Below are 19,220 nucleotides of genomic sequence, written 5' to 3'. Positions count from 1 at the left end.
TCCTCCTATGGATAAATACATCACACTAACACATTTGTTTTTCATTTGTACCAAAATGACTTTGTGACACTGCCAAATCCTATCAGCAATTAAAATTTTAAAAAGTAAATCAAATTGGTGTAGGAAGTCATTTCCTGGTAATGTGCTGTTGTGGTGAAAACAGGTAACCTGACTCACTCTGATACAAGTGTCACTGCGAATTAAATTCTACACATTATCAATCTGGAACAGCTCACTGAAAGTGAAAACACAGAGCGTCAGGATTAGGGGTGTACAAAAATATCCAAATATTGATATATCGTATCGTTTAATGTGATGATACAGTATCGATATCGTGGGCTGCTGTATCGATATATCACCAAGAGTAATATTTGGTATATTTTACAAAATTATTTTGTTACAGCTACAGTTTTGTTGCTTGTTTACTAGAAGGAAACTCGTTTATGTGACACATTTGATATTTTCAGAGTTCTGATGATTAAAATGTTTGTGTTTCATATTCAATTTACACACAAAATGGTTTAACAAAGACTTTTAGTATCACAGCCTTGATTTAGCCTTAATTTTATTGAACTGTATAGAATAGATGTGAAATATATCATACACTACTACTATACACTGTATGGTTGTATGTATCGTATCATGGCCTATGTATCGAGGGATGTATTATATCAGCAGCTTCTTAATGATACCAGCCCTACTCATGATGAATATTTGTGGAACAAGTTAAATAAGCTAACTTGAATCTGTTTAAATCCAGTTGAGACAAAAGCACAGACATGTCCCCTGTCCACAAGTGCACAAAGTGCTTCCCTCTGTGTGTTTTCACAAACTAAATACTCCATACTGACATTAAAATATCCTGAAGTATGTCTGTGAACGTCACCATGTTTGTTTTGGTTCATTTGGGAGTTTCACCTTTGGCCTCTGTACAAACCTCAGTGCTGCGATGTGATTGGTTGGCCAACACCTGTCGGGTGATGTCGCACCGGCAGGTGAACACCAATGTGGATTCACGTGAGTTTGTGAACTCACAAATGTCCTGGGAATCCATTCTGCTGTGAAGGGTTAGAAAACAGGTGCAGATTGGAGCAGTGAGGTGTTGAATAGAGGAGAATAAAGACTCCTGAAACATGCACGACTCTCTTCAAGTACAGCCTCCGAGAGGAAACGAGAAGGAAACAACTGTAACACAGTTAAACGCTCGGAGAAGTCGATTTTGCACAATAGGTCGGCTTTAAGTACCAGAGAGTCGTATTGTTGCTTATTGAATCGTCAGCCTACACAAATATGTCTAACCACATTCCATTGATCCTTTGTGTATATTCAGTTAGTGTCAGCTGCACACTTACCCCCTCTCTGCTCCTCTTCCTCCTCCTCCTCTTCCTCCTCGTACGCCGCTGTCTGATTGAAGAGCCATTGTTCAGCGTAAATTTGGCGCCACAAGACAAATGCGTTCATTAGCCAAAAGCGCTCTGCTAACGGCTCACTGGAGTGGGAACGCCAACACGCCATTCACTGCTCATTTTCTGCGCCATTTTTGGACCCGAATTTGAATAGAGGAACAATCGGGCTCTCGAACATGGCTGCTGCGCTTGTGGATGCTGGATTGGTTAGTTTTATGAGAAAAGTGCTGATGGTATTTATGGCCAGATTAGCTTTTGTAGTGAAGTGGTTAGCCTCGAGCGTGTTGAACTCCGAGAACTCAATTAGACCGGTGTTGTGTGTGGGATCAGATGCCAGAGAGCTTGGCTTGGTTTAGTCCAGGTTTAGTCCCAAGTGCGTTAGATACAGGATCTTATAGACTGGTGTTATGTGGTGGGATCAACCTGCTCGCTGCCACGTTCCAAACAGGAAGTGAGCGTGGGTTCCAGCCCCTCTGTAACTGCTGCTGTCAGGCTCATCATTTTGGTCTTAAATCATAAGCATTAACTCGCTTTCCAAGAGAAATTCAAGTTTTGCTGCAGCAAACTGTTGCAGTTAATGTTTCTACAACATTTACACTGAGTGTCTCAGTGTCTTTTGTGTCTCAGTCAGAGGTCTCAGTGCAGTTTAACAGAAGTACTAGTTTGGTCTGGTCATGCCACCTTCACCTCGAGTCTTTCCTGGACTGTCCCAGAGCCGATTGCAGTGCACCACCTCAGAGGAAGTGTGCTTGGCGAGGGCCAGTATCATCCTCACCCACAAGTTGAATCCCCTGGGCAGACTGCGCTGACCCCACCCATTTACCTCTTTCATGTCCTCCTGAACTCTCTTCAAAATTCTTTTCAACTTTTCCTCACGATTCTTGTCAACTGTTGGTCTTGTGCCGGTATTTAGCCTTAGATGGAGTAACCAAAATGTAACCAAAGTAATGAGTAACGTAAAAAGTTACTTTCCATAGAGCAGGCATGTCCAGACTATGGCTCATGGGCCAAATGATAATTTTTTCTTGGCCCTCAGGCTTCTAGGAGAGTTGGCCCAAATTCCCTTGCATCAATGAAAATTTAGCATTTTATTGCATTTTTTTTTTTTTTTTTTTTTTTTATTGTACCTTGATAAAGCCAATATTTAATATTTAATGTTTGGTTTTAAGGATCTTAGCATGAATAAAGACTGATGGCTCATTCTAATGTGTTCAACATGCACAGATTTCAATTATTCACTGTACTGAGCACCAGTCTACAGCCTCGATCAGCTCTCTGCTTTGTCTGTGTTTTGAGATGTGGCCCTTGATGAAAAAAGTTTGGACACCCCTGCCATAGAGAGTAATTAAGTAAAGTAGGGTATTACTTTTTAAAGAAGTCACGAGGAATGAGCAAACACTATTTTTTTAAAGTAACTTCCCCGACACTGTTCCTCACTTATCTAATGCATTCAGAACATCCTAATGATGAGTTTATGAGCACTTTTCACAAATCTCAGAGGCCAGTTTGAGTTTTGTTGTGATGGTAAAGCTAACAACAACTAGCATGCCAATACGCACTTCCTTCCACTTTATAATCAGATGCAGACAGTGCACGACAGACTTCTTCTGACCTCAAGAGCTCCTTATAGAACACATCTGCACTGGGGCAAGACACGTTTTGCTCAGAGACATTGGAGTCAAACTACCAGCCTTCCCACTGCTTTGTACTTGAGCCTTTTGGCCTCGTCTCGCCCGCTCCACTGACTGCGGAGGCCATGTTGGTGCTGTAATCCTCACACAGGAGCTGGGGGGCGAGCGTGTCGGCTCCACTCCGCTCTTCCTCCGCTCTTTCCTCTGTCTTTATGCGGCGCGTTTTCCACTGTTTACATGGCCAAGAGGGAAACCAAATCCGGATTGCTCACTAATCTCCCTTTTCAAATATTATGTCTGGGTTTATGATAAATGTCACGCCACTGTTGGAGCATGAGTGATTTATTCTATTGTAAACAGAGGAGGAATTATTTTTGAGAGAATGTTGAAAGACTTCGTTCACCGTACATTTTAAACATGTCCGGAAGCAATCACCAAACACTGGAAAAGCAACTGCCAACACTATGAATCACCTGCCATTCTAAATACAACACAGCACATGTTGTAATAGTACTGGGTAGTATTCAGATGCAGTTACTTTTCAAAGTAGTTTTCTAGCAACTTATTTTTATTTCTACTTAAGTAATATTAAGAGTACTCTTCCCACTGTGAGTAAGTCTAAAGTGACAAAAGCTTTACTTGACAATATGAAATGATTTGAACATTTGTGTTTCTTGCAGCTCTTCAGATATTATTTAGTTCAAGGGCGTCAAACTCAAATTCTCAGAGGCCAAAATTAAAAACTGGGATGAAGTCATGGGACAAACTACATATTAATTGAAAAATTTCAACAACATCTGCATGTTTTTTCTTCTTTCGAGATATGTAATGTCAAACCTTTTCTTATTCAAATAAAATTTGTATAAAAATCTGACCATTTACCTTGTAGTTTTGTAATATAATTTTGAAATAACCTTAGTCTTATTTGAGTAAAATCAGCTCTAAACATGATTAACCAGAAGACATTCAAAACATGCGGATGACGTCTTTCGGTGTAGATCCCAACACTAATCATGTGATAAAACTGTGGATTCAACAGTAGCAGCTTCACTACTTGCAAGAGCTTTCCATGAGGGATTGGACTCTAATTGCATCGATGTCACTTCCAGTCAGCTGGTTGTAACTGTTGATCTGCCAAACATAATGGAACGCTACAGTGACATTAGTTAGACAAATTATCATACTCAAATTAATTGGCAATTTATAAAAGAAAAAAATAAAGAATACAATGGCATCTAGATAAAGAAATCCAGGTTATTATCTCAGTTTTCCCCAATTTCGTCAGTTTTGAAGCTGTCATCATCCTGTTTCCAAACTTTTTTTCTGGTTTTGTGACCTAAGCGTGAATAGAAACCATTGTTGACTACTCTAACCATCTTTGACTCCAAGGAAACACAGCGAAATTTGCATTAAAACTAAAACAAAAAGTGCAAAATGACCACTTTATATCCCTAACTGAAAGATTACACTGCAGCTTTTGTTACTTAGTTTGCTGCATTTTTATGGATAATCTATTTGATATTCTTATTTTGTATAACTTCATAACAGCTCATCTCTCATTGCATCCAGTCCCCTCACTAGTCCCACGAGCGTGTCCTTCTAAACTCTTGTATCTTGTTGGTTTCAGGCCTGGTTTGCTGAACATGGGGGAGAACGCCACCCAGCCCTGGCTCGCAGACACCTGGCCCAACTCCTGCTCCAACCACAACGACTGTAGCATCAACTGCTGCACGGCGGGCAACGGCAACAGCGACAGTAACCTAGCAACCTACAGCCGCCCAGGTACGTCCCCCCTAGGGTGTGGTCCTGCAGTGCTCCGGGTGTGAACAAGTCCGACGGGTTAAAATCACCGTCTAACGTGTGAAGTGGGTTGAACTAATGATGAAAGAGGGACTAAACACCTAAACTCCACCCACAAAAACATTTCAGATAGAGCTGCTGAGGACTAAAAGGGTGTGAATGATGGGAAATGGGGGTCTAAAGGTTTAAGGAACAGTGTGATTGGTCTAACCAGTATCCACTCTCCAAACTCCATCTTTGCAGCCAAGTGTTTGTATCAGAAAGACTTGAAGGCAATCTTTTGTGATGTCACCAAGTACTTGAAATTGCAGAGGTCACTGAAGGCAGCACACACTTTGATTTAGGCGTTTTTGATCAGAAAGCAGCACTTGACTTGTAATGACAGATAATGCAGATAAGACTCCTTATACACACTGACTACGTTTACATGAGAGCTTTAATTCTGAATAAAAATCATTACATTTTTAATAAAAATTAATTCTGCTTTTAAAAAAAAACTATGTAAACACTTAATTCCTAATGAAACTGATTATTCGGAATTAAACTTAATTCCAAAGTAAGTGAGTGGTTTATACCAAATTAATTTCTTCCTAGATCATGTTTCATGTTTATTCTTGTTAAAAATAATGTCGGTGGTTCAGTTTATGTTCGTTGTGTCGCCCTTCGATCCGGCTCCACCAGTTCTGTCTTCGGACTTTGATCCATGTCTCTTTGGATTTGTGAGCGGGATGTGGGAGTGGGCTGAGGTAGAACAGTCTCACACTCACTTGTCTTCTTCCTCCTTCTCCGACACTCTTCCCTTCTCCTCCTCAGCTGACAGACATAAAGTGTGATGAGACAATTCTCCAGCTGCTGCTTCGTAATTATCATCAGAACCACTGCAGAAAAAGTTTGGTTCAAGTTTGTGTCCGTGAACGACAAACTGAGATGACAGAAAAGACGGTAGCAGCTGAAGTGTGTGTTTTCTTCTGGTCGACGTAAATACGTTGGTGTCTCTGTCCAATCAGAACCTTCCCCACCCCCAGACACTGAGCGGAATTGAATAACGATGTGAACTTGAAGGAGAATATTTTAATTCTGAACTATTTAATCCAAAACAGTTAATCCGGAAATAAATAAACATCATGTAAACGTGGCCAGTGTTTAGTTCCACTTTAATGTTCATTTGTGTTTCTGTAATAATGCAGGTTAGGGATACAATTCAGTACATTACTACAGTGGATCTCAAACTACTACTACTCACATCAAGTACCAGCTAAGATCATATTTTTAACCAGTTCTACATAAACATTACTACACTGCATTAAGAAAACAGAGATAATAGTGGTTTTATACTTTAACTTATCTTTTTTTTTCCTTTTTAAATAATCAATCGATCTTAGTAATGCAAAGCTACAACATCATGTGGAATATGATCTGATCTTGTAGGAATTTGGATCAAAACTTGCTAAAAAAAAAAGTTACTGAAGCAAAACAAATGTACCATATATAGGTGAAATATTTAGCAGGTGCAGTGGGCTTGCTTCTCCACAAACCTGACTCTTATTTGGTCTAGACGAGGACTTTCTCCTGCTTTTGTTTCTGTGGAAATGTTGTTTGTTTGGATATAATATTTCACAGTATGGCATAAAATGCTTCTATCTCGAGGGAGAATGTTCCGAAGTGCGGTTTTGATGGATTTCTGTTTCCATGGAGTCATGCTGTTGTCTTTCCACATAGTTGTAACGTGCACAGGACAGGTCAGACTAGTCATTTCTCTAAAACAGTTTTGTAGCTTTGCAATTTTGTTTTTTAAAGCTATTTCCTGGTCAGACATATCCAGCCACTGTTTGGACAAGTGACTTTAAAACTGTAATGTGTTATTTATCACTTGTTACTGTCATTTCAAAGTCATTAGTTACATTAAAATATCACTGTATTTAAAATGTAACATATTGTATTACTATTGCAGCACTTTTAAGTTACTCTCCACAAAATAACTGTGAAGATGCTGAACTTTTGCACTGGATATGGACTGAACCAGGACTAAACCAGAACTGAACCACAACTGAACCAGGTCTAAACCAGGTCTAAACAGCGCAGAGTTCTGCACTGGTCCTTTAGCTCATGGTCACCTGACAGTCTACACGGGCGCGTTTCCGGCGTTTCACCGTGGTGATTTTATCGAATTTGTATGAAGAAAAATCCACCACTTTTCCCTGTAATCCGTTAAATTACTGCGTTACACCAAAAAGCAATGCATTACAGTAATTTGTTACATAACACGTTACTCCCAACACTGTATCCACCAGATGTGATAAATACAAAGGTATTTCCATAACTATTACTGGGCAACAATAATGTAAACAAGGGCCTAAATTTTACAATAGTTATGATTTGACTAAAAAAGTAAATTTGTTTTGTTGAACCAATAGCTATCTTGAGGGAGAATGTTCCAAAGTGCGGTTTTGATATATTTCTATTTCCATGGAATCATCATAGTTCATAACATACTATTACACACTATCAAAAAGTTAATGCATGTATATTTCATGATAATAATGTTGCAGGGACATGGTCAGATTGCCGTATAAATCTTTTCAAATGTAAGAATCAATATGAAAAACGTCACTTTTTGAGCTGCAGCGTTAATGTATTTATGCTGTTTTGTTTGTAAACCCCCATTTTGACTCGAGTGTCTTGGGTTTATTTTGGTGGCAGACGGGGGCTTTATTTCTCTGAATGTAAACAATGCCACCCCCCCTCCTCCTTCTTCTTCTTTTCCTCCTCGTGCTCCTCCTCTTCCTCACCAAACAGCAGCACAGAGACGAGCTGTAGAGGAGCGGAGGAGAGCGCAGGATCAGATCTGAACACAGGCTGTATTATATGTGGGTTAGCCCCCTGGAGACCCTGCTCCTCTCCTCTTCCTCCTCCTCCTCCTCCTCCTCTGCAGCTCTGCGTCTGCCTCAGACCTGCTGCAGAAGATCACGAGAACACAGGAGGACACACGCTCGTTCTTCGGAGAGGGGAGAGGAGGGGGAGAGATGGAGAGATGCTCTGGGGAGGGGAGTGAGTACAGTCAAAGGGAGCAGGCAGCCGCTCGCGTTGAGCTCATTTACATAATGGAAGATGCTAATGTCATGGTTGTTGTCACGCTATTGTTTTGTTTATGAAGGGAAATGGAGAACAAGAAACTAAAACATGAAACGAACAGGTTTGTCCAAATGTAAGAGCCCTGTGATAGACGAATTATTATTATTAAACCTCCTGCCTAACCTGGATTTGGCCGACTCACTATGGAGCTCTACACATTTATCAATCTGGAATCTTGGAATCTACGATCAGAACATTCAAACAAACACGTCTTTTAAGCTTCATAACAGCATACAAGCAGCGTAAAATCAATTTTTAGTTAAATCCAGTTGAGGAAAAAGCACAAACATGTGTCCACACAGGCACAAAACTAAACAGTCAGTATTTATGGAAGGTAATTTATTTCATCAGATTTTGAATTTGAAATGCTGTTGAATTTCTCACTTTGAATTTTTTAACTCTGAGAAAACATGTTTGAACATTTTTTTTTTTTCCGAGTAGCAGTTGATGAAATAATATGTGTACAAAGTGTTTAAAATTCTAAAGACAAAAAAAAAAAAAAAAAATCACATTTGAGTGTTCAGCACAAATATTCACCTCAGATTGAACTATCAAAATTCATAGTGTAAAATTCCCAGTGAAAAAAATTAGCAGGAAAGATTCAAGCTGCCAGGCTGAAGCAATCGATCCAGAATGATCCGATCTAACTTAGGGGCAGTCCACACAACAACGTTTTTTGGTCAAAATGAAGAAGTTTGTATTCGTTTTGGTTTTTCATCCACATGGAGCTGGGCAAAAACTGAGTTTTTTGAGAGTTCCAGAGTGGAGAAATCTGAGAACGCTGCCGTCGTGTTGTCATGTGGACGTAGCCTTAGTAACAAACAGGAAATGGTGCAGTGAAACAGTCTGATTGGTCAGAATTAGCCCCGTGAAAACCTCATGATCAATTGCTTCTGCCTTGGCATCTTGGGTCTTTGTTGTGAAATTTTTCACTGTGAATGTTACACTCTTGATAATATGTGTGCTGAATATTTAAAAAGTGAAATTTTTATTTAAAAATTCTGAATAAAAATTATTCATACGTCTTTTTTCTGAGAAATTCAATGGTATTTAAAACTCAAAATCTAATGGAATAAATGATCTTCCAGAAGTATCTTGGTCAGGGTCGCTCTGTTTGTTTTAGGTCATTTGGCGCTGGCTTCCACAGTGCAGCCCTGTGATTGGTCAGTTATTGCCTCACAAATTCATCTGGCTCACAATGTGAACTACTGCTACTATTACACGGATCATGTACTTTGCATATTATGTCACTTGAAATACTTGATTTAAATGTGCCTAGAATTTTTTGTGTCGTACAATTTAAAGCTGTACTACATCACTTTTCTGGTCCACCATCTGCTAGTCTCTGTGGAGCTCCTATTGCCTTAAATGTTCCACAGTATGTCTTAAAATTCATCTAACTTGCATTCAATCATTTACGGGCTTGCCTCGCCACAGATCTGATGTGTAACTTGACTTGGTGGTGTCACATTCTTGTCTTCCCTGAAATACACAAGTTTAATACCAGACTGTAGAACACTGAAAGCTTTAATACCTCCCTGGAGACAAGCAGCTGACCGATCCTTCCCTACAACAGTTATTTATTGCAGCTTTAAATCTTAAATATTTGGAGCCAGACAAAGCGCTTTCACTTTGAAGTATCGTTTCTTCACAGGTTCTGGTTCTGTGCTCAGGATTAGTCTCCATTCATAATCACCTCTGAAAGAATGAAAACTCTATAGGCCATAAAAATAGCACTAGATCATATTTTTAGCTCCGCTCTGACCTGGGGAAGTTGGAGCCGGAGCAGAAATCCCTCAGTTTAGATGACTCACAGTGGGACTAGCATTACCGGGGCAACCATAACTCCAGCTGTCCCGTCTAATATACTGTGTACTCCGGGTCACTCCACCAGCCGCTCCACACCACAAATCTCTCTTTCCTCGCATTAAGAATCTATCCACCAGACCGAACACGCAAATCTGCTGTTTCCTGTGCTAAAAGATGAGTGCGTTTGAGATGTGTAACGTGCACGGGACAGGTCAGACTAGTCATTTCTCTAAAACTGTTTTTTAGCTTTGCAATTTTGTTCTTTATCGCTACTTCCTGGTTGGACATATCCAGCCACTGTCGGGCAAGTGACTTTAAAACTGTAATGTGTTATTTATGACTTGTTACTGTCATTTCAAAGTCATTAGTTACATTACAATATCACTGTGTTTAAATTGTAAGGCATTACATTACTATTGCAGCACTTTTAAGTTAATCTCATCAAAATAACTGTGAAGATGCTGAACTTTTTCGCTGTATATGGACTGAACCAGGACTGAACCAGAACTAAACCAGAACTGAAACAGGACTGAACCAGGACTAAACCAGGTCTAAACCAGAACTGAACCAGGACTAAACCAGAGCTGAACCAGGACTGAACCAGGTCTACTGAACCAGGACTGAACCAGGACTAAACCAGAACTGAAACAGGACTGAACCAGGACTAAACCAGGTCTAAACAGCGCGGAGTTCTGCTTCGGTCCTTTCGCTCGGGGTCACCCCGCGGTCTACACGGGCGCGTCTCCGGCGTTTCACTGCAGCTGATATCGTGGTGATTTTAGCAAATTTGTATGTAGAAAAACGAAAAACCCACCACTTCAATCCAGGTGAAAAAACATTATAACGTGCGTTACTCACATTTGTACCAAGTAAAATATTACTTTTCCCCCTGTAATGCATTACATTACTGTGTTACAGCAAAAAGCAATACATTACAGTAATTTGTTACTTTTATGAGACGTTACTCCCAACATTGTATCCAGCAGATGTGATAAATGCAAAGGTAATTCCATAACTGTTACCGGGCGACAAGAATGTAAACAAGGCCTAAATCTTTATTTTGTTGAACCAGTAGCTGTGGTTGCATGTGCACTCAAAATATCAGAGGTTTTTTAGAGAAAAGACAAATAAAATAACATTTAAACAGCAAAATCATCAGATTTCTCTCTGATCACTCACGTCAGATTTTGCAGTTTACATGTCATCTATGTAAGTCATGACAACACATGTTGAAGTGTGATGTATAGCTGATGTAAATATAGAAAATAAATAATAATGCTGAAACAAATGTATCACCCATGAGCAGATTTAAACCACTGTTCTATTCTAAATGTATCATAGTGTTCAAAATCTTAAAATGCAAGAAATAATTAACAGAATGCAACAGTTAAGTGGTTCGTTTGTGTCTACAATAAGTCACAGAAGTTCATAATTCAGCCCTCTACAAATCTTATCATAGTTCAGAAAAATAACAAAACAAGTGCAATCAGAGATAACAACCTGGTCCCCATGAGGCGTCGGTGGGTCAGTTCATCAGCACAGAAGCAGTTTATGAGGAGTCCAGCCCATATCACATGATCATTATATCCACAATGCAGTGTGTGTATGTGTACAGGCCCATGAACATTTGTGTGATGTTGGTCACACATGAGAATGTCTGTGTTTACTTTTTCTGATATTTTGAGACGCTCCCGTCGCTCGAGCTCGATCCTTCGCGGAGTTATGACCGCATATTTGACCTTGGTTACCTTGACCTTCAAGTGACCTTGACCGGTTTCAACCTGTAACATCCAGTGTGCCCCGGTTATGTGTGTGCCAACTTGTGTGATGATTGGGTGAATATTTTAGGCCACAGATGGTTCAAAAATTGCCGATATTGCCTAAATCCTTTATAATGGTGTGACCTTTCAATTGACCCTTGCGACCTCAAATGACCTCGGATCATCACCAAACTTTTTTTTTTTTTTGAGGCATTGGGCACGGGGGCTTGACCCATGGACTAGATTTGGTGACAGTTAGTCCATAAATGGTGGAATTATTGCAGGGAGACAAACACACAGACACACACACAGGATGAAGGCAAAACCTGGTCAAATAAATAAATAAAAATCCTACAAGTACAACAAAAAAGTCCTCAAAATAAATATTGACTCCCCCCAAAGTAACTGTTCCATCTGTCATGTATTGAACGATAAATCAATATAGTATTTATCGACAGGCCCATGTTTATGTAATCTTAAAGGTCCAGAAATCAGATTATAATCAGAGTTTGGTGTGTATAAACTGTCAGAAAAATGCCTTCCTTGTGCGTAAATTGTCTCTGCATTTTGGATAGAGTTTTCAGTGTTGGTGGTATTCAGAGTCATTCAGAGCCACCTCCTGTATTTTTCTACTTCTCTTTTGATGTAAAACCTTCTATGTACTGAAACAAAATCTTGCGGATATGTTTTGATCGAGCTTATTTTACATAACATGTCTTCTTTAACACAGAGGTCTCACTCTTGCCAGCAGCGCGCCAAACCCTAAGCGCGGCGCATTACGAGGATCACTGCCTCGGTGACAGAGCAAAGCAATAGGAGTTAATGTCCCTTTATGTGAGCCATAGGGCACCTCTCAAACGCGGCGCTTTGAAGTGTCTCGCTGAAGCCACCCACACCGCGTAGTACCCACCCTGTTCAGGCACTCAGCACCCGCCCGGGCACCCGCAGCCGTACTCGCTATTTACCGCTTTGCTCAGCTTGGATCGTCGGAGGATTTGAATATTTTATGAGGTGCGGAAAATTGGATGTGTCAGATGAGATGTGCAGCCTTTGATTCCGACACGTCTCCCCGTCCCAGTCGATGAGCGGGGAGCGGCCCACAGCGCCAGGGCCGGGGAGGGGCAGGGGGAGGGGGGCCGGCGGCGACAGCTCGCGGTGAGTTATGGCTAAAGCCCAGGGAGAAGGCAGAGTGGCCAGGCAGCTAAAGAGATTTATGTTTGGCAAAATGATGTATGGTAAAATTGTGCGTGTGAAAATGAGCAGTTAAATCCTTTTGGACCAGTGGAATTACAAAACCTATTTTATTAATGCCACGTTTTGAAATTATGCAACGCAGTGCTGAGAATACTGATGGGTGCTCCGTGTTCTGTTGTAATATTTTTAACACATTGTTGACAACAGGCAGGTTAAGTCTTCTTCCCCCAGTGGTTTCATCAATAATTAATATACAGATTTAATTGTATAATGCATATTCAAATGATTATATATTCTGAGAAATAACCTACTTTTTGCTGTTTATTCTGTCTCAAGGCTGCAGTATTCTTGTTTGCATATTCCCATCACACCAAACCAAAGCCAAGGCCCTGTTCTAAAAATCTGCTTGCATCTTTCATGAAATTTAGACCTTATATATCTACTGCGAGACCCACTGTCTAAACACACATGTATGCAGTGAAAATTCATATTTCATTTAAAGCTACAGTATGTATTAGGGATGAGCATTCAGTGAAATTTTCTTAATCGATCGTCGGAAGAATTAACGATCGATTATCGATTCATCATTAACGTTTTTATATTAAAATGATCATCATTATTATTACTATCTGCACTAATCTGCATAAATAAATTCAACTTTATGACATATAAACCGTAACCACTCTAGAGCCACATCAATCTGTTTGACATTATAATGTGTTTAATTCAGTTTTGCGCAACTTTTTACAGAAACAAAACTTAAAACTGCATTGCTAATTTGCATAAACTAAGTGAAGATAAAACTACAGCTCTAGTGTCGCTGATGTGGTTCAATTTCTGTCAGATTAAAAGACATGACTCAGGTGAATACAGGTTAGTGTGACCAGATTTGCGTTTGTCAAAACCAGGACACCGTACGGGGGGAGGGAGGTGGGGACTCGTCATCCACATTGTGTGACTCTCACCTGGTAAAGCTTTTTCTCACTGGACACAGAAACACTGTGCACATGGCCTCCCGCTTGTCCTGAACGGAACGGAAAGCGTGGAATTTCTTGTAAAAGTCATCATTGCACATCGTTTGCATTTGCACTTCGGTACGTTACAGACTGACCGACTGTTTGTGTCTCGCTCCTTCTGAGTGCAGAGCTACATGTACGGACCCCCGTTTGGTCACGCTACACACAGCAACCTACATTCGGTTTGTCGATTAAAATGAACGTAATCTATGAAATTCTTAATGATCAATTATCGATTAATCGACTAATCATGCCCATCCCTAGTATGTATGCCTGTCACTTACTTGATTCCATGGAAATAGGAAGCGAAACCCATACTTCAGAACATTCTCCATGGAGATAGTTATATGTTTTATGCCATACTGTGGAAGCTTATAGCTGAAGGAATAAAATTTCCATGGAAACAAGCAGGAAGATGCCCTCTTCCCCTGAGTCAAATAAGAGTCAGCTTGGTGGAGATGCAAGCCTGTTCACATTAAGGACCGATGTTTTTCAAAGATTTTCACAACCACAAATACCATAAAAAAAACAACAACAAAAAAACATACATACTGTGACTTTGAAATATGTACACAATTCAACAAACATTTTTGACCTCGTACATTAAAAAAAATGTGTTCCATAAATGTGAAAGTTGCTGTTGTTTCTCCAATTATCTTGATCATAATACATTCTAAAAAAGGTGTAAAAAGGTGTAAAAGGGCGGCAGTAGTTCAGTTGGTATTCGTCCAGCATTCAGTCAACCATCTCTGATCCACTGACCCACAGGTTGGCTGGTGTGATTCCAGCTCCCACAAGTCCTGTGTCCTCACACTGGTGTGTGAAGTGTGTGAATGTAAAGTGCTTTGAGTGCCTTGAAGGTGGAAAAGCGCTATAGAAAAATGTGACCATTTACCATTTTTCTGTCAGCCCAGGTCGTGAAAAATAAGGCCCGCTGACTTAAAACATAACCCAAACAAACATTTGAGTACTGCTGAATAGAAAGGCTACTCCCTATGAGCAGTTGGGTAAATAAGAGTGGTGATAGTGGACATCCTTGACCGAATCTCCCCCATGTCCCTTAGCCGACTGCATCGCCAGCTACAACAACCAGCTGGACAACAAGCAGGCCAACCTCATGGTCCCAGAGTCCGGGGTCTACAGCGACGTGGACCTGTCCAACAAGATCAACGAGATGAAGACCTTCAACAGCCCCAACCTCAAAGACGGACGATTCGTGGGTCCTGGAGGCCAGCCCACCCCTTACGCCACCACCCAGCTCATCCAGTCCTCCATACTGGGCAACAACATGAACGCCGAGCGCGGGGGGAGCGGGGGAGGAGGAGGCGGGGGAGGCCTGGGGGGAGGGGGGGACGTCAACGAGAAGCACTGTTGGAAGCCCGGGCACCACCAGAACATCATGGAGCAGAACAAGCTGAACAAGGGTGAGTGTGGTGGACCATCCGTTATGGCGAAACATCTCTACTCAAGTCTTCACCCTCCATCAGCTTCTTCACTCGTCTTCTTCCTAACTTTTGGAAGACTTCCATTTTTCCTGTTTTTCTTTGCTTCCATAACGCTCCTGTTTGACATTTCACTCCTACCTCTCAAAACGCAGTGCTGGATGAAGTACTCAGTTTTGTTACTTAAGTAAAAGTACAGATACAGAGGCAAAAAGGTACTCAAGTAAAAGTATTACATTAAAAATATACTGAAGTAAAAGCATAGAAATACACATTTAAAAAGAGAACAAATGAAATCACACAGATTTTGAGAACAGTTTAGATTTACTGATATGCTTATTTTTGGTCAACTGTAGCAAGAAAATCAATGCATTTTTGTGAATTTTGCTAACTCAAAGCCGACACTTAAAAACCTTTAGTTAGGATGTTCCCATGCATTACTTAAACTCCTCAACCCATTTGAAAAATATTTTAACTTTTCAGTCCTTTTCGAAATGTTTTGGAGTAGAAAGTACAAATACCTGCTCTCAAATGGAGCAAAGTGAAAGTTAAAAATACCTAGTGTCAAATTTACTTGAGTAAAGTACAGATATCTAATCATTTTTTTACTTAAGTACAGTACTTTTCCTTTTGTGCTTTGTTACTTTGCATCACTGTCAACATGAATTTCTTCTGTGTCTGTATTAGTCTGTAATGTGTGACTGTCGAAAACCAGGCAGCTCTGAAAAGCTCTCCATGCAGTTTGTCTTCGTGCTTATCTTTGGGAGCACATTTTGGATGAAATGGCAAAGATAAGAAAAGGGCTTAAACAAAGCTATCACTAAATCCGTGTGTGTGCTGATAGTTTTGAGTACTGCATGAGCTTCAACTGCATGTTGTGTTCACTAACTCAATAATGTGCAGAGTTCATCTTCTGGAATTTGATGACTGCTGGGCAGTTTGTTGGTGCTGTATGAAATGAAAGTAATAATAATAAAAAAATAAAATAAAAATGACACAATGACAACTATTTTAAAACTCTGATTTGACCATTGGAGGTTTTCTCTTTGATTATTTCTTATAGATCAAATTAAAGGCCCTGTACCTGACTTGTTTCTATTTGAGCAGTATGTGTCTTGCCCCTGTACAGATATATTGTAGCTCTTCAGGTCAAAATAAGTCTGCTGTGGGCCTTTTGCATTTAATTATAAGTTGTCAGGAAGTGTGCATTAGCATGCTAGTTGTGGTTACCTTCACAATGACTTCAAAACTCTGCTTCACTCTCTGTTTTAAATGAACTACGTCTGTGTTTATGTTTTTCAGATAATGAAGTCAAGTACAGTGCCTTTAATTAATATAAAATAAAAACTAAAAGTTACAAAATACATTGCAGCTGCCATCCATCTGATATGCTCACAAATTCTAGAAGGAGACAAAGGATTTAAGGATTCTTGTAAATTTGTCTTGCGTTTGTCCATTACCCAGACCGCTACAGAGGAGGAGACAGCCCCATGCCAGCCACCATCCCCTACAACCAGCCCCACGACAGCCACACCGGGGGCTCCTACAACAGCTCGGACCGGGGCAGCAGCAGCACCTCAGGTAACACAAAAAAATTATCACGTGACTTTCTTGGAGCCACATCGCGAGTTTGATTTGATCACCATTCATATAAATGCAGTATCTTGGAATTGCAATGAAAAGGTTACTCAAGTGTTCTCTTTCTTCTCAAAAATTACACTTCATTGCAATTGGTTAAATCCACCTGTCACTCACTTCTGGAGCATTTGCGAGGCTAACCAGAAGGCGCCGTAGGCTGAAAAGAAGTCTGAGTTTAAGTGTAGAGCTGCATACAAGAGAACATTCAGGAATCACACATCATGATTCGATTGATGCGTAGTAGTGGGGAGGGAATTTGTGCAATATCATAAGGATTGTACACTTCTGGAAAAGTTTTTGGTTTTTGGCAGGGTGTTAGGTATGGGCCTAAGGTTTTTAAAAATCCATGGATACAAGTTGGGGTGCGCCCCCTAGTGTAAATAAAATCCAAAATGGCCCCCGCTGAATAGAGAAAAGGTTGTATTCCACCTTCCTTTTGTCTTAAATAGTTGTATAATGATTTTTTTTTTTTTTCTACTTGACGTGAAGTAATGTGATTTCAATATTATCTTCCTATTTTAAGGCCTTTTTCATGTCAGATTTATTGTAATGGTCACTTTTTGCTTGAAAAATGGTCCATGTCTCTGAAATGAAATAACATACTGTATAAAGATCATTCAGGCCCATATGCCATAAGTTGTAACACATGGAGAACTCTGGCACCATGAACCAGGACAATGGTCCTTTTGGTCACCACACTGACACTATAGTTAAAGGTTAAACACAGGTATTTAGCAGATGTTTTTATTCAAAGTGAATTGGACTCACAGCAGAGAGACTGATGCAAACCACTGCTCCAACACACCTACATAGTGACTTGTCCAATCAACAAAGAAAAACACCTTGGAGGTAAAACCCTACCTCCTAAAGCCCTGAGTAATAAATGTGACTTTTTCAGAGAAATAGACAGTTTACACATTTGTTAAATATGACTATTATAATAGATTTTAAATAAAAATGTACTAAAAATAAGAAGAATATATCCAAATTGAATTCCTTGTATCAAATAAAGTAGAAAAACTACATTATACAACAATTTAAGACTAAAGGAAGGTGGAATACAACCTTTTCTCTTTTCAGCGGGGCCATTGTGGATTTTATGTACACCGGCCACTAGGGGGCGCACCCAAACTTGTATCCATGGATTTTTAAAAACCATAGGCCCATACCTAACACCCTGCCAAAAATCTAAAACTTTTCCAGAAGTGCACTATTTTCATAAATTCTCTCCTGGCTATAGCACTACACTGGAGGAACATTCTAGATCATATTCTCATTGAATTGTAAATGAATGTGCATAGGTGGTGTTCCTCAAGGTGTGTTAGTTTCCCCATTCAACTTCATTCAAAAAGCTTATATACATACTCAAAATCTGTCTCTGCTTCATACAACTTACAAGCTCAAAGTTCAGATGTAGTTGGAGAATTTAAATAACTGAACAAAATATATGCCCTAGTCATATTTGATGTTTTTTTTTTTTTATTGCTAGGCTCACTGGCTTTGAATCATATGTGTCTCCAAGTCTGTGCTAACCTCAAGCTGGGATAATATCAGTGTAATTGTATGAGTGTCCTGACAATTGGCTTGTTTGTGTATTTCTTTATTTTATTTTACTTTTCAGAAATTGACTAGCTTTAATTTGCCAATATTGATATCAAATCTGTGGTAACCGTACAATTAACTTATGAAGCTGCACAAAATGAACCTCATTTTCATTGTACCAGAACATGCACTGCCTTTCTTCCCCAACAATAGCATCTTTAGCTCTCTTAATTGCTAGATCATAGAAAATTAACACCTGCGTCTCTTGTCTTTCAAATTTTAATTCATAATTTTATTTCATTCTTTCTCTTCTTTCATTATTTTTTTTCCTTTTGTTGTTTGTACCATGTCATCACTCCTTCCCCCACTGTAATTTAAAAACCAATTTTCCTCAAAAGCAATAAATCAGTGTGAGAAGTTAATAAGGCGTGCTTTAAAATGGTAATGTGATTAATTTCCATGTCGCCTCATCTTAAATCTGGGTTCAAACGGAGATGCCAGAGGAAAGTCCCAACACAAACACACAGGGTTATAAATAGGTTAGAGCCCACTGGCTTTGATTCCATCATATTTACTATTTTATATTTTCTTACTTACTGGACCTAAATATTTGATCTATCACAGATTTTTGAAATGTTATGTTTTTGTTGATGTTGTTTTTTAATGAACAATGTTTGAGGAATTAAAAATGTAAAATATAATACAATACAAATATTTTTTTAGTATAGTTCCTGAAAATATAGTCAAAATATGTGATATATCAACATTATATTTATTAATTCATGGATTTATTTTTGTATTTGTTCACTGTTACCATCACATGCAGCACAGTGGCATAGAAACAGGGTTC

The 19,220-nt window shown here is 39.6% G+C and overlaps 1 protein-coding gene across 1 annotated transcript in view; it reads left to right on the top strand.

The window, feature by feature from the left end:
• The window catches only part of LOC110172732 (roundabout, axon guidance receptor, homolog 1 (Drosophila)), a 413,603-nt gene that overhangs the window by 377,491 nt on the left and 16,892 nt on the right, over positions 1–19,220 (top strand). The window contains 3 exon segments of the mRNA XM_055166979.1: positions 4,665–4,819; positions 14,813–15,172; positions 16,655–16,771. Coding sequence (XP_055022954.1) covers positions 4,665–4,819; positions 14,813–15,172; positions 16,655–16,771 — 632 coding nt within the window.

This window comes from Boleophthalmus pectinirostris, unplaced genomic scaffold (assembly GCF_026225935.1).
Source record: "Boleophthalmus pectinirostris isolate CB_2022bp ecotype Guang Dong unplaced genomic scaffold, ASM2622593v1 HiC_scaffold_9, whole genome shotgun sequence".
Lineage (NCBI taxonomy): Eukaryota > Metazoa > Chordata > Actinopteri > Gobiiformes > Gobiidae > Boleophthalmus > Boleophthalmus pectinirostris.
This window is presented reverse-complemented; position numbering and strand designations above follow the sequence as displayed.